This window comes from Choloepus didactylus, chromosome 6 (assembly GCF_015220235.1).
Source record: "Choloepus didactylus isolate mChoDid1 chromosome 6, mChoDid1.pri, whole genome shotgun sequence".
NCBI lineage: Eukaryota > Metazoa > Chordata > Mammalia > Pilosa > Megalonychidae > Choloepus > Choloepus didactylus.
The window spans coordinates 115,380,992-115,396,984 of record NC_051312.1 but is presented as its reverse complement, the minus strand read 5'-3'; the positions used below and the strand labels follow the sequence as shown (position 1 = coordinate 115,396,984).

Genomic DNA, 15,993 nt, shown 5'->3' with positions numbered 1-15,993 from the left:
GGCAAAAATTACAAGTTATTGATAGAGTAAAAATATTTGAATATATCATGAAGGTAGTTTTACAAATCAACAAAGAATGTTTACAGTAGTTAATAAATAGTACTACAATAATGGAAAAAGAAATGAAATTAGATCATTGCCTTACATTATTTACAAAAATAATTCCAGATAGTTTACATACTTAAATACAAAAACCAAACATGTACATTAGTGGAAATGAGAAATCAGTGTAAGAATGGGTTTTTAATTAAGATAAAGTGCAAACTACACAGGAAAGTATTGCTATTTATATTAAAATTTAAACTGTTCAACAAAAGATACTATTGACAAAGTAAAAAGATAAGCCAAATGGTGAGAATTTTGCATTGTGTTTTACCAATTAGTGACCACCGATTTGTAAAACTCTTACACATAAATAAAAAGACAAGTATACTAACAGGAAAATTAGCCAACACATGTGAATAAAGAATTTAAATAAGAAGTAACCAGAATGGCCAATATGCACATGAAAAAAAAAAATCAATGTCAATAGTCAAAAAATGCAAATAAAATAACATACTATACCCAAGAGTTTGGCAAAAAACTTTATTTGTTGGTAAGGGCATAGTCAAATGGAAACACTCATACATGTTGGTAGAAGTGTCAATTACTTTGGAAAACAATTTGACAATATCCAGAAAAGCTGGAGTTGCACATGTTCTTTAAAACAAAAATTGTATTTCTAAAGAAAATACAGCACATTTGCCAAAGAGACATGCAAAAGAATAGTCATTTAAAAATGTTCGTAATGGTAGAATATTAGAAATGGCCTAAATATCTATTAGAAGAGAATGGATAAATAAATTTTAGAATAGTAATAAATTAATATACTTTATAGAAAAAGAAATGACCTTAGAACTGCAAATAATATCAGCATAGCTAAATCTTGGGGATATAATATTGATCCAGAAAAGGCAAATCACAAATAATATAAACAATATCATTTATATAAAATTTGAAAACATTAGTAGATATATTATGCAGATTTAGGCATATGTAGAAATAACATTAATAAATGCATGTGAATGACAAAATTCAGCATAGTATTTCCTGTAGGACAGGAAAGAGAGTATTGAGATTGCAGGGATATTCAGGGGCTTTCAACTTTGAATGAACCGTCTCATTCAAAACAAATCACAAGCAAATTTTACAAAATATTAAAATCTAATAAAACTGACATGTAGGCACACAAGACTTTCATCAAATTATTATTTTCTTCATGTTCAAAATAGTTCACAATTAAAAATAAATGAATACATGAAAAAAAGGAATGTATTAAAATGCCATATTAGGCAATTCCTTTCTTTTTTTCTCTTAGAAGTAAAGTCATTTTAAGGGAAGTAAAGGGGTATGTAATAAAAATATTAACAATTGTAATAGTAAGATTAGAATTTTATCTCTTCTACTTGCATGATTTGCCATTTTTCAGCTTTTTTCCCCCAAGATCCTTGGCATAACAAATATAACTAAAAAGTAGGCTTTGTGAAAAATATAAAGTAGAACAGAGAGGAATGCATATCAGTGCACGAATAAAGAAGTTTTGGCTGAACATTGGGACTGACTGTCCAGAAAAGAATATCAACCTGTTGAAATGATCAGAAGACAACAAAGAACATTAAAATAAATGAAATTTACAAAGAAAACTTTAAAACTATCATAATGTGAGGAGACCCCTTTGCAGAAAATATACAAATATGGTAAAGATAATAAAGAAGTTTTTTTTTTTTAATTATCTTACAGATTCTGTGAGCCAGGAAACCAGGAGTGGCTTACCTGGGTCCTCTGGCTCTGAGTTCACCAGGTGGGGCTGCAGTCTTATCTCAAGGCTTAACTGGATAAGGATCCACTTACAAGTTCACTCACATGATTGTTGGCAGGATTCAGTTCAAGGATTCTTGGACTGAGGGCCTCAGTTACCCTTGGGCTGTTGGTCAGAGGCTGTCCTCAGTACCTTGCCTCATGGAACTCTTTATAAGGCAGCTCAGAACATGGTAGCTGATTTCCATCCACATAATCAAGACAGAGAGCAAGAGAAGGCAAGCAAGATGGAAGCCAGAGTCTTTCACAACCCAATTTTGGAAGTCAGAGCCCATTACTTTTGCCATAATCTATCTCCAGAAGCATGTTACTAGTTCGACCTTCAGTCAAGGGGAGAATGTTACACAAATGCATAAATATAAGGAGGTATGAATCATTGTGAGTCTTTTTAGAAGCTGCCTATTACAGGTGTCATCATATTTGCTTAAGATTTCTTGTTTTAAAGAAATAAAATATCACAAACAAAGTTGATGTCATCTATCTTCCGTATCCTAGTACTATTTTCTTTTCTTCTCACTTTTCCTTTGTCCTCAGAGGTAAGCATTATAATCAATTTGCTGTCTCCAGTTCATGTTTTTAAAATTGTACTGCATACATATTCAGAAATAGTATATGTTATTGTTTTATTTTTAATTTTTTACATAAATGATGTTATAGGCAATATTCTGCAACTTGCTTTGTTCACGATTATATTTTGAAGTATATCCATTTTGTTTCATAAATATATTATGTAGTCTATTCACTTTAACAGTTTTAGTATTCCAATAAATGATAAACTACGATTTATCCATTCCCCTTCTGATGGACATCTGAGTTGTTCCCAAAGTTTTGCTATATATACTGCTTTTATATTTTCTTGTGAATGTGTGGGAGTGTTTCTCTTTACACAGAATTAGAATTGTTTCCCCAAATTGCACAGAAAACTGGGATTTATCATTTCTCAGAGAAATCTTAGCTCTAGCTAGAGTACTCCTTGGCTTAAATCTGAGCAGAAGAGGGGTGACTTTTTATTCAGTCTCTGTTAGTTTTCTCATTTTTCACAAGAGCATGTCAACCCCAGTTTCCTTCTATTAAGGTTAAGGGGGAGTCCTTGACCAAAGTCACTTGTCAGGATTTTGTCAGAACAAACTCAAAGTCATATATAGCCATTATCCATCAATGCTGAAATGAGAAAACAATGGTTATGGAAGATAACTTGGAAAATACTCAAACTATCCATCCTTCCTGATACTCTAAAATCTTGATTAAAGAAAAAACAGCAGAGGACCTGAAAATTACATCGTATTGATTTGCAGCCTAGAGGCTGGCTACTGAAAATACCATCCACAGATCAGCAGCATCAGCACCACCTGGGAGCTTGTAATAAATGCAGATTCTCAAACTATTCCAGATATACTGAAAGGGGACCTGCATTTTAACAACTTTTCCAAGTGATTTGTATGGCTATTAAAGATTGAGAAACACTGTTTTAGAAAATTACTTTTCATTTTGTTGTTAATGTTTGTGTTTCATCTGCCTTTATCAAAACAGTTAAAGCTCATTATTAGGTACACAGTAAAGAAAATGGTTGTGTCACTGGCCTTTATGTGGAAGAATAAACTCTTAATGAGGACCCTCAAGGAAAAAAATGTGTCTGATCCTAGTGTTGGAAGTAGTTGTGCTTCTATTGAATCACCGTTTCATTATAATCTTTGAAACACTGGAAAATATGTAGCTGATCAGATTTCTTTTTCCTTGGCTGATAATTACCTTAAGTAAGAACAACCTACAGAAGTATATAGGCTTTCTTGAATTAGTCTCACACCTGGTTCCATTCTATGTTCTGAAGCTTATTGTTTTCATCATTTTCTTGTGATTTAGTTCATATTTTCTAGCTATAATTTAGTTATCTTGTGAGATGCCTTAACTTCTATTTGGAATAAGAGAACAAAGCAATAGAACACTAGGTGGTACCAAATTATACCAAAATATAAAAGTAGCTCATAATTCTATCACTCAATGCATTCTTTCTAGTTGTCATCCTATGAAATAAAGATGGCTAAAGAACACGAGTCACTGAACATCTCTGCCTGATTGAATCTGATATTAGAGTTAATGTAATGGGAAGCTTTAAACTTATTTTAAAGTAAGTAGAAGTATTTTGAAAAATCTATTTACAGGGTGCTAACACCATGCTTAAATACATTTCAATGCCAACATTATGAGATGGTGCTTCACATGACAACAACTGATACAATTACGAGGGATGAGTTTGCCTGTGTTTGGCATCACAGCCTAATTTGGTATTTCTAAAATCATTCCAACATTCTTGCAAATGTATCTGTGAATGTTCAGTCCTTCATCAGTCACAATTCAAATGTAGTTCAGAGAGTATTATACTTAAATCAGTAAATATGTGAATGAAAATTGGCTCTCTTACTTATTAGTAGTGCTGGCCTTGGGCAAGATACTTATCTGCCCCTGAGTTTCTATTTCTGGAAACGAGAGTAACAATATATCCCCAACATATATTTGTTGACGAAACTGAATGAGATAAGCTGTATGAAAGAGCCTGACATAGAGCCTGCTAATGTGTTCTGACTGTAAATTAACATTGTATATGTTGTTGGTATATCCAAAAATGACAGGCTGAGAGAAGATCTAGAAAATATTCTCTATCCCATCATAATTTTAATAGCTGCATACTTTTAATTTAACTGGTTTGTTGGTGCAGGGCATTTAGCTTGTTCCTTATTTTTCACCCTTATAATGTTAAATGAACATACAGATCTTTGTATGCATTGCTTATTATTTCCTCATAGTAAATTTTTAGAGATGAAACCACTGAATTGAAGGATATAACTATTTTAAGGCCCTTGATATTTACTGCCAAATTGCCCTCCAGAAAATTTTATGTTCTTACTCAGTCTGAGAGTTTGTTTAAGTCTTAATCCTCAATCGGAATTGGTATAAGGTATAGTTTGATAATAATTACCACATAAGAAATAATGAAAGAAGTGTAAAATAGATGAGGAGCTCACCATCTTGTTTGAAGGCCTCTGGGGAATGATAAAGATTGACGGGTGAATGATACTGTGGAGCTGCCCCTCGCCAGCTTGGTGAAGAAACACTCAGTGTTCCCAATGAAGGACTGCTGAACCGTGGTCTGGTTTTTGAACCAAAGAGGGCAGAAGAAGAACTTTTCTTAATTCTTAGCAAAGCAGCGTATGAAGTTGGGAGACTAGGAAGAGCTTCAGAATATTCTGTAAAAGGAAAAAAAAAATGTAGATTCTGAAAAAACTTTTTTTTTTCCCTAAGAAAATTGTTTTTTACTGAAGACATAGTTGAAAATTTTCCTTGGAGCTGCCCTCAAATGCAAACTGCAATGATAGTGAAAAAAAAATAAAATGTTACTTTTATATTTTTTTATTTTTTTTCTGGAACTTCTACTGGTTATAATGTGATTCTGCAAGAAAAGAAGAAATAAAACAGAAAGGAAGAAAAAAAGAAGGAAGGAAAAGAAAGGAAGGAAGGGAGGGAGGGAGGGAGATATCTAAAAGCTCAAGCTTTTCTACTTTATCAGATGTATTTGGGAATTAACATTTTGAGTTAGCCTTAGTAGTAAATTATCCATTTGCATACATTAGATTAGTCCCTTCTTTATTATTAAAAAAAAGAACAAAAGAATAAAATTGCATTCTCAAGTACATTCTATAAATATAGATTTGATCTTTACCACCTAAAATGCATCATGTAGTAGGAAATATGTCTACTATAGTGTATATAGTATATATTTTGAGTAGGCTGTAAACTGTGTTTCATATTCTTGAAAAGCAGTCTAATTCACTATGGAATTTGATGAAATTTGTTTTTTATATTTCATTTTTGTATAGTTTTTATAACAATATTATCAAATGGGGATACTGTTATGAAATTCCTAGTTTTACTGATTACTGACAAATGTCTTGCCCATATCTGATTTATGTTTCCAAAGCTTTTGGCTGGGAATGATGTGCATAATGCCTGAAGTAGATTGTACTAACTTTCCATTATTTTCACAGGGGAGAAGTTTACTATATAGATACATTTATTTTTTAAAAAAAATTATAATGAGTTTTAAAGAACAATTAGGAGTTGAATTTTTTTTTTTCCCATGCCTAACATCAATTGAACTTGGATGTTCATTGATCCTGGAAATACATTTAAGAAACAGACATTTTTTCAGGGTATCTGATATGGTGGAATTTGAACTTAGTTGTCAATTTAATTTTAGATTAAAAAAATTACCTTTGTCAGTAAGTGTTTGCATAATTAAAATTATTTAGAATCATTATACTGCCTCAGAGAGATATCTTCAAATGCAAGAAGCATTTTTGTGATTTGAAAATAACACTTTAGGTGCTAAGAATCAAAGCAAGTTTAACATTTTCTGTTCTGTGAATTTGTAAATATGACTTCTCTGAAACGGGACAAAATATATTTTTAGATGATTTCTTCGTTTAAAATAAACATAATATGTGTAGTCTAAGCCTATCAGAATTGTTAAGACATTCATGTCCTTTATTCTTAGCTGCTCAACAAAAAGTCCGGTGAAGGTGGTTCAATTTTGATTGAAAATAGCTAACTTCTTCTGGGCAAACTGTATGAGAATGTAACAGGGAAGTTAGGATTTAAGGACTGATTATGATTACAGAGTCATTATATAGATAGTCCTTTTTACTTTGGTATATTAGAGTAGACACAGGGAAATATCTGAAACCTGAACTGTATCCAGCTGCCTTGATCTCTGATAATGATTGTATAGCCTTTATCTCGTGCCCTTGTGATTGTAAAAACCTTTTACTAACCTTCACTTGTACCCATTTATCCAGTTTTTTGACTTTAAAGTCTTATGATCACTGAAGATAGCCCCTAATGTTTATTAATGAAGGGTCTTGGGTGAGCCCAGAACGAAGCCACCCCAAGTCCAAAATTATCTTGATAACCGAAGCTGGATCTAACCAAAATGGGCCCGCCTGACATGCTTAGTAGTTTAGAGTTTAACCTACAAGTCATCTATACCTCATTATACTAAAAATCATGCCCATCATCATATTAAGACCACCATTTTCTTATATACATTCTGTGACTAAGCATGTAATCAATCTGTGCATGTTCAATAACTAGATCACTTCTAATTACATCATCTGGGGCCACTGTACTCATTATCTTAAAACTTACCCATCTTTTGATACTATAAAACTATTATCATTACTGCAGTTCAGGGAGACAGATTTTGGACCCATGGGCCATCTGTTCTCCTGCTTTGTGCCTAGCAATAAAACTCTTTCTTTCTTTGAAACTCCGGTGTCTCAGGAATTGGTCATTTGAGCGCACCTGACAAAAGAATACACCGCCTTGGTCTGGTAACAAGAACAGATTATGGGTAGACAAAAAAACCTCCCTTAAAACCTGGAATTCAGTGAAAGTTTTGGCACCCAGAGCTATAAGGTAATGAAAAGGGAATTTCTCCTTTAAGGAAGTTTAGAATTTTAGCCTCTTAGCCTGTTCATTTCTCAGTGCAGTATGCTGCTTTGTGTTTTAACTGCCTACCCTACTCACAAAACAAAACAAAATAAAACAAAATAAAAAAATTATCCCATGGTATGTTTAAAAATTAAAATGAAGTATAGGAGTGGGTTTATAGTTCTTAAGACAGAGAAGCATAACCAGTGGAAATCCAGAAAAGCCACAAAAAAAGTTTCAAAAGCCAGGATCCTCATCATAGTTGCAAATTCTATATATATTTTAACAAAATGCCTACTGCCCAAGTGGTAGAGAAATTTGGCTTGCTCCACTACATATAAATAGAGATCAGCCAAATGCTAATTTGGCTGTGAGCTCCACACCAGGGCTCCATTTGTTATGTAATCAGTTGCATCTGTTGCTGTGGAGATTCCCTTTCCATCAATTAAAGCAAACCAAAAGCTGCTACTCCAAATCTGGCAATTTACTTATTCATTCATCTATTCTGCAAACATGTCATGAGAAATGAGTAGGTGCCAAATGCTAGGGATACAAAAGTGAGTAAGATGTCCTAGCCTTCAAGGAGCATATGATCTTGGGGAGAAGAATGACAAGTTTGCATGCAGTTTTAATCCAACGTGATATAGAAGTAAATTCAGGGAGCTATGAGCTCCCATGGTGGGAAAGCTTTTCTGAGGAAAATATATCTAATCTGAGTCTTGAAAGCCCATAGCAATTAGCTCAGCAAAGTACCGAGAAAAAGAATGATACTCTAGACAACGTGAAGTAAATATATGAAGACCTACAAAGGAAGGTCAGCATGGCATGCTTGGTGGATTAAAATATCGGGAGCTCCAAGTGTGAGGGTGAGGTAAGGCTGGATGAATAAGCAAGGACAAATAATGAGATGCCTAGCAGCACCGCATGCTAAACCAGATGACTTTGAAGGAGAGCAACGTAAATGTCAGTGAGATCACTCAGGCTACAGTGTCACCTTGGAATAAGAAAGGAGGAAGTAAGACTATTTAAGAGCCTAAAACTATAAGAGAGGCAAAAATTAGAAACAAGTGGTGATAAAATGTGTGCGAGTAAGATCAATAAGACTAGTGATTGATTACTTTGGATGCAGGTAAGGGAAAGGAAAGAAACTGAAGATGGTCTGTGCCACTAGAAGATGAATAGAGGTGCAGGAAAAGACCTGGGCTTGAGGTGAGAGCTCACGAGTTCAGTTTTCCGTGTTCATGGCTCTAGGGCACCCATGTTGATTGTAAGATTCTGTCAACATAAAAGAGATACAGGCTCATGAGAGAGAGATCATCAATGTGTAACAAAATAGATGGTTATTGAAATTATGAGAAAGGATGAAGTTGCCAAAGAAGTATGCACAATGAGAAATGGGGTACTGAAAATGGAATATTGAGAAGCACCAGCATTTAAGAGAAAAGCAGAGGTAGAAGAACCTGGGAACTTGGGGGCAGATGTGAAAGTGGGGTCAGGAACAGGGAGTAGAGAGGCTCTTCCAGGCTCTAGAGAGAATCCAGAAGCCCTACCATGCATTTCTATATTGTTTGACTTATAGACTTTCGCTTTAGACTCAGACACCCCTCAATTATGGTCAGATTACAACTATCAATTCAGTGATGTCTCTCCCTTTCTCAGGGATATTTCTAATTCTCCTATCTGTTGCCCTCTTAGCTCTCCAGTCCCACTGTCTGATGTCTCTAGTTTCCCTACTTCTCAAACCTCTGTTCTGGGGATTCTCAGCTCTGAAAATTGGATATGTTAGCACAGATAAATGGGAAAATAGCGTTTCATTTATAGGACATTTTTACCCCCCAAACTTGGAAGGCTGAATTGATTTAACAAATACAGATAAGAAAGTTCATATATCAGGCTCTATTGAGGGTGAAAAATAACTGCATCTCCTTCCTAAACTTATATTCAATTAATTGTGCTTTTCATCAGTCCATCTAATTCTCTCTAGGAGTGCTAGGATCTCACCCCTTCAAGACCTACAGTCCACTAATTCTAATATCGTCTCCCTTCCTGAACCCCTCCCATTTCCTCAGTTTCCTCTTTACCCACATCAGAATTCATGGTCCATTACTTCAGTTACTCCCTTCTATATACTTTCGACCTAACTCCCTCTCTCTTGATTATTTTCACAAAGCAAAACCCCCATCTAGTTTAAATCCAGCTATCAACCTACTCTGCTTCTGAATGCAGCTGGAGAAAAATACAAAATGCATGCTGAAATACTTCATGAGCATTAACCTCAGGTGGGCCTTTGGAGTTTCTTGGCAATACTAGTACCTAGTTCATTTACTCTCCCACCCTCTTGGGTGAATATTTTGTTTCTTGTCATCTCTCCTCAAGCCCCACACTTCCTTCTCTTTCCTTATGATGGTGCTTCATATTTCACCGAGAAAATAAAAGCAATCAAAAGAAAGGATGCCTCATACATTCCTACTACCTCCATCTATATGTATATACTATGCCTTGCTTTCTTCTCTGATATGCTATTAATGAGTCACCTGTGCATCTGTTGAAGGCTACTCATGTGCACTGAATCCCCTTGCATCCCTTCTTGACTGCTTAGGAGCATCTTTCCAACAAATTCCATAAATTGCTCCTTCAATATCAATTTTTGCCTCCATTAGATCATTCCCATAACTATATAAAATTTTTCCAATCTTTAAAATAGAACTATCTTAACCTTAAAATTTACTCCACCTATTTTTTCTTTAGAGCAAAAATCTTTCAAAAGAATTACTGACAGTGTTTTCAATTCCTTTTCTCTCATTCTCTTTTGAACCTATTCCAGTCTTGCCTATACCACTCCACCATAACAGCTCTCTTCAAGGTTAACAATAGTCACATCATTGCTGAACATAATGATCAATTTTCACCATTCTAGACACATTAGTAGTGCTTGAAATAGCTACTCATTCCTTTTACCTTGAAACATTTTTTTCACATGATTCCAGGATGCCATATTACCATGCTTTTATTCCTATTTCACTGGCCACTTCTTATCACCTTTGCTAGGTCTTCCTTATCGCCTCAACTTCTAAATGTTATTGTACCCTTGGAAACATCACTTCTCCATCTAAACTATCCCTTAAATGAGCTTATGCAATCTCATTGTTTCATATGCCATCTGTATCACAACTCCCACATTTATTTCTCTAGTTCAGACCTTTTTCTTGAGCTTCACATATTTAATGCCTGCTTGATATTTCCACTTGAATGTCTAACAGGCATATTTCACTTAACGTGTTCCCAACTCGCTCTGATTTCAGTCACCATCATCTCAGTAACTGGAGAATCTGTCTTCCCTGTTTGCTTGAGATAAAAGCCTGAAGTCATACTTTGCTTTTTATCTTACATATCAGATCTCATCCATCAGCAAATTCTGTTGGCTTTACCTACAAAAATGCATCTAGATCATAGTAACTTTTCATTACTTTCACTCATACCACTGTAGTCCAATATTTTATTATCTTTTGCCTGTATTATTTCAATAGACTTTTAACTGCTCTGTTCTTGCTGCTTCCCCCAGTTTATTCCAATAGAATAGTTACACTGTTCCTTTTAAAATATAAATCATATAATGCCACTTCTCTGCTCACAACCATCCGGTGGTTTGCCATCTTATTCAGAGTAAAATTCAACTTTATTACAAAGGACTACAAGACTCTATATGGTTATTTTAATGTGATTATCAAAGTGGAGAAAATGGAGATTGGATGCTGGAATGATCCTTTTTTTTATTATCCATCATTCAATAAACATTTAATGTAGCAGTTACTGGGACAAAAAGACCACTCAGGTTCAGGCTCTTTTCTCAGAGAGCTTACAACCTCCTCAGGGATTCATTATTACATCATGGGATAATCAGTACACTAAAAATGTATGTATAGATAAAGTGGGGGACACAGAAGAGCTGTGGTAGATTCTGCTGGGAATGTGATTGGGTGTAGAGGGCATGACTGCTTCACTAAGATGAACACATGACTTGGATCTTTACGAAGGACAGAGTGTTTGGTAGATACCTATAGGGTGGGGAAGAACATTTCAGGCATAGAAAATAATGTGTGTGGGGACTGATACAGAAGTATGGTAAGATTTGTGAATGCATGGGTGCCGTCTATTATTTTATACTAAGCTGTTTATTGGGAGGCTACTATGTGTGGCATGATCTTGTTTTCCATTTTGCCTGAAATAATGGCAGTGTACTCATTTGGATAATGAATTATAAGGTCACCTTAACTCTGTTTCTGTTACTGTTCTTGGTCCCAGGGAGAGAGAAGTGAATAAAATAGGTACCATACTAGCTTTAATGGAACTTGTCTACCAGGGGAATTAAAAAAGGAGCAAGATAATATCTGATAGAATTAAGACTATTATTAAAATAACACAGCATGATATGATCCAAAGTGACTGAAAGGCAGGTCTGCTTTTTGTGGGGATGATCTCTAGGGGGTCATTTAAGTTAGACATCAATGATTAACAGAAGGAAGACATGCAAAGATATGGTGGAATATCGTCCAGAGAGATAAATCAGTTACTGAAAGACACTACATTGGGAATAAATTTGGCTTGTACATGGAATATAAAGAAGGCCAGTGTGATTAAAGAATAGTGAACACAGGAGAAACTGGTAGAAAATAAGTTTAGCCAATTAAGTGTAGGCCAGGTTATATGGGGTCCAGTAGTCCTTAATAAGAATTAAGAATATATGTGTAATAAGAAGCTACTGGATAGAAGAATATTTAAATTTAAAAGTTTTTAAAATTTTAAATTATTACTCAGCCACTTGTGCCAAGGTATAAGGGAGAAATAAGGGACCAAGAAAAGAGGCCATTTAGTAATCCAGGAAAGGGACAACAATAAAGAGATTCAGGACTGAGTGCAAATCCTCATGAAGTTAGGGAAAAGACTGAAACCTAGGGTGACTTCTCAGTTTTTAAACTGAGCTACAGAATGGAAAGTGGCTTTCCTTCCTGAGGTGGCACAGACTGGGAGAAGGAAGTTTGGTTGTATATAGATTGGCAAAGGGGGAGAAGGGGATGGTAGATAGAGAAGTGGCTATGCATATACACATGGCATGGAAAATGTGTCATTGCATGTTTACATTTTGACATAATCTATGATTTCCATACATCTCAGCTCCCTCCCAGATGACGTCTTCCTTCACTCTGGTCTCAATTACTTGGACCCATTCTAAGTATTTGACATTGCAGCATTTTCCTCTGCCCTTTCTAACTCCCTGTTCTAGTAAACAACTCTATTCATTCTCTCTTATTGGTTCTACCTCAGCTTCTGAAAATTTCCTGACTTCTGTGGTTGAAAAGTATTGTCTGGGATAGGTCATTTGGAAAATCTTATTCAGGATTCAGAATCCGTTTTTAGTCATCACTTAAGGGCTGTCATCTTAGGAAATAGGAAGGCCCAGGACTTTAAAGAAGCTCAGTGAAACAGAATGCCACATAGAATTCTGATGGATTCAATTTCCTGACCGGATTCTTTCTATACGGAACTCCTTGCTTCCTTTCTGCAACTTCAAACATCATCTTCTCAAACCATTTCTACCTCATTACACATGTATTCACTTTTCAACAACTATTGAGTTTCTACTATGTGTGGTTCTAGCCTTAATGGAATTAATAATTTGGGAGTATAGCGGACAATTGCCACTTGGTAGAGTATTAGTAGGAAAATATTTAAAAAAAATTGTTCTTAAAATATATAAAATTAAAAAAAAAAAGTGTGATGAACATAATGAAGAAAAGGATAATAAAATGAAGCAGGATGCCCTGAGAGGAAACTTTCATCAGTGTTAGTTTTATACAGTACTGCCATCACGGCTCATTTCTTGGGAAGAAAAATTCTCTCGGCTCTGGTGCATTTTCCTTCCTCCTCTACCCTCTTTTTACTGATGGAGGTTTTGGGGTGAGATCGGCTTTGCCAGTAAACCTGAATGCAATATAGGCTCCAGAGTCAGACGACCTGGATTTAAACCTGGACTCTACCTCATAGTAGGTCTGTGGTTTGGGGCAAGGTATGTACAGCTCTGTGCCTCAATTTCCTTGACTTTAAAATGGGGATAACAAAAGTGCTTCCCTCACATGGTTGTTGTAGAGATCAAATAAATTAATAAACATAAAGTTCTTGGAACTGTACCTCACACAGATTAAGAAATCAATAAACGTTACCTGTATCATTTTGATTATTATCTGTACTCCAGTTATTACCCTGTATTGCTCTCTGGTAGACATAATTGGATACGGGCATAACACTTTAAGCTTGGATTGGGTCATAGAATGAGAATATAATTATCAATTTTTAATACTCATTTTACCCCAAGCAATTAAAAGAGTGGAAAATGGACAGGGGGGTAGTTGTAATTTTACTTTCCTAACAGGCATACTCTCATGAGGAGACTCTTAAGAAAAAACTTCTGTCACTGTTTAAATCTACAGATCTAAAGAAAACTCAGTGCATATAGTCCTGTGTTTCTGTTGGCTAAAACAAGACCTGCACATCTTTCTTGAGTATTCTTATCCAGGATTTGGAAAGAAGTGTGATTTGTAATTCCTTTTCAGAGAAAAATCTTTACCAATTGCTAAGTTTTTAATGAATGCCTATGCTGACACAGAGTTAAGTTATGTGTTAATCATTTTTTCTTCTATTTTCTCACTTTATATATATCAGGCCTTAGGGAATGTGCATTAACGTTATTTCTAAAATAGCCCAGAGATATTGTGATAAAACTCAATTAACCTGGTGCTTTCACATCATGATAGTCCACCTAGAGGTTGAGTAGGAGTAAATATTAATTTCTTCTTTAAATATTTCTTTATCAAATGACCTGGGGACCAATGATGTTATATTATTTAATAAAATTGTAGTCCACTAAGTTAGAATGACATTGCTACCATTTGCAGTCTTGGTACAAATAGCATTGCATTTTCATTAATTAAAAGGTTGTTTTATATATAATAACATTGCTTTTAAATGTAAATAAGATTAAGGAAATAATGGGTTAGAATATATAGAACTAGAATTGCTTATGGCAATATTTATGAAGAAATTAAAATGTCCACATGAAAAAGGATATATTTTAAAATATTTAAACCCCTACCATATTTGAAATATTCCTGGATTTTGGATAACAATTAAACTTCAAAATTCTATCTCTGCCCCAAGTGTGAAAAACATAATTACAAGGAATTTTACAGCTTTTAATATATTGATGATAAAACTAGAACATTACTATTGGATTCTGTACTTGAATCTTTTCTGCCAAATCCCTACACAAAACTGTTAACAATGTTAATTTTTACAGCTACAGAAGGGTAAGCAACACCAAAAATTCATGAAATAATGTCTTTGTATGAATTCATCTATTCCCTAGAGTTCTAGCTTGATTTAATTATTTATTTAAGCTCATATAAAAATAATGCTCTAAAGAATATTGATGCTTAATCACTGACTCATAAGTTAATGGAGGAAAAAGTGGCACTGTATATTGATGACACAGTGTACAGAAAAATCAGAAGTCACATAATAGTCAAGCCTGCAGTGTGACTCCATTTGGCATCAAAGTCAGCATAAGGAAATTTGATATCTGACCTTTTGCAGGGTAATTGCTAAGGCTGTCTTCTCTTTGATGAGAATTAATGTTAACTGTGCAACTTTAGCCTGCTACTGTTTTATGAAGCTTGAAAGGATGAATGTAACACCTCAGTGAAGCCAGTCGTGTGAAGCATATTTAGAAATGGTTAATAATTCATAAATAATGTGCATCATTTCAATTTGGTTGTCTGCATCTTTGGCAGAGAAGAGTTTGAAACAGCCCGAGTCAGATTTACTTATATCTCAACTCAGCACTTTCTTCAAGAAATGTATTATGTGTAAAGTTTATAGGATTTTAGCTGCAGGAGTAGGAAAGTATGTGTAGAGGATGTAACTTACCAATTTTAAAATTAAAAGCACCAAAATCAGGCATCTCAACTGTGAAACTACTAAAATATAAGGAAAAAATGTAACAGCACTGCATTTCCAGTGTTCTTTTCATAAGACTGAAAAATAGTCATACTTGCAGAATAAAAAGAAACATAGTTCTAAATTATTTCTACCACTCCTTCTCAGGTACACTGTTTACATTTGAAGTCATAATGATTTAAGATTTGGAGAACTATCTTTTTTATTCTATATAGTAAAAGTTGTATGTGCAGATAAATCAAGCAGGTTATTACACATTAAACTAGGTATTGCATGCTACTGTTGCAACAAGAAAAGGTTCCTATAGTTTTCTTTTGAGTATTTTTTGCAATTGTGAGAATTTTTTTTAAAAAATCTATAATATTTGGATATCTCTTTTATATTACCGAAAGCAAAATGTGTTATTGCATTAAATTGATATTTCCTTCATAATATGAACACAGTTTTCTAATCACTAAGGAAATTAATAAGGGCAGGAGCTAGTTGTAAAATACAACCAAATTAAAATAATGATTAAAGAATTCCCCCTTGTTTTAGATAATTAAAGGTTTCAGTGAAGTTTTAACTCTGTAATGATTATACTAGCTTTTACCCTCCTATTCTCTGCATGTTTAGGATAGATCATTTAATATTTAATAATAA

At 34.4% G+C, this 15,993-nt stretch overlaps 1 protein-coding gene across 1 annotated transcript in view; it reads right to left on the bottom strand.

The window, feature by feature from the left end:
• CNTN5 (contactin 5) overlaps window positions 1–15,993 on the bottom strand; it is a 1,285,703-nt gene that overhangs the window by 490,003 nt on the left and 779,707 nt on the right. Inside the window, exon 6 of the mRNA XM_037841191.1 lies at window positions 4,878–5,099. Within this exon, the coding sequence (XP_037697119.1) occupies window positions 4,878–5,099 (222 nt within the window). The remainder of the gene's footprint in view (window positions 1–4,877; window positions 5,100–15,993) is intronic.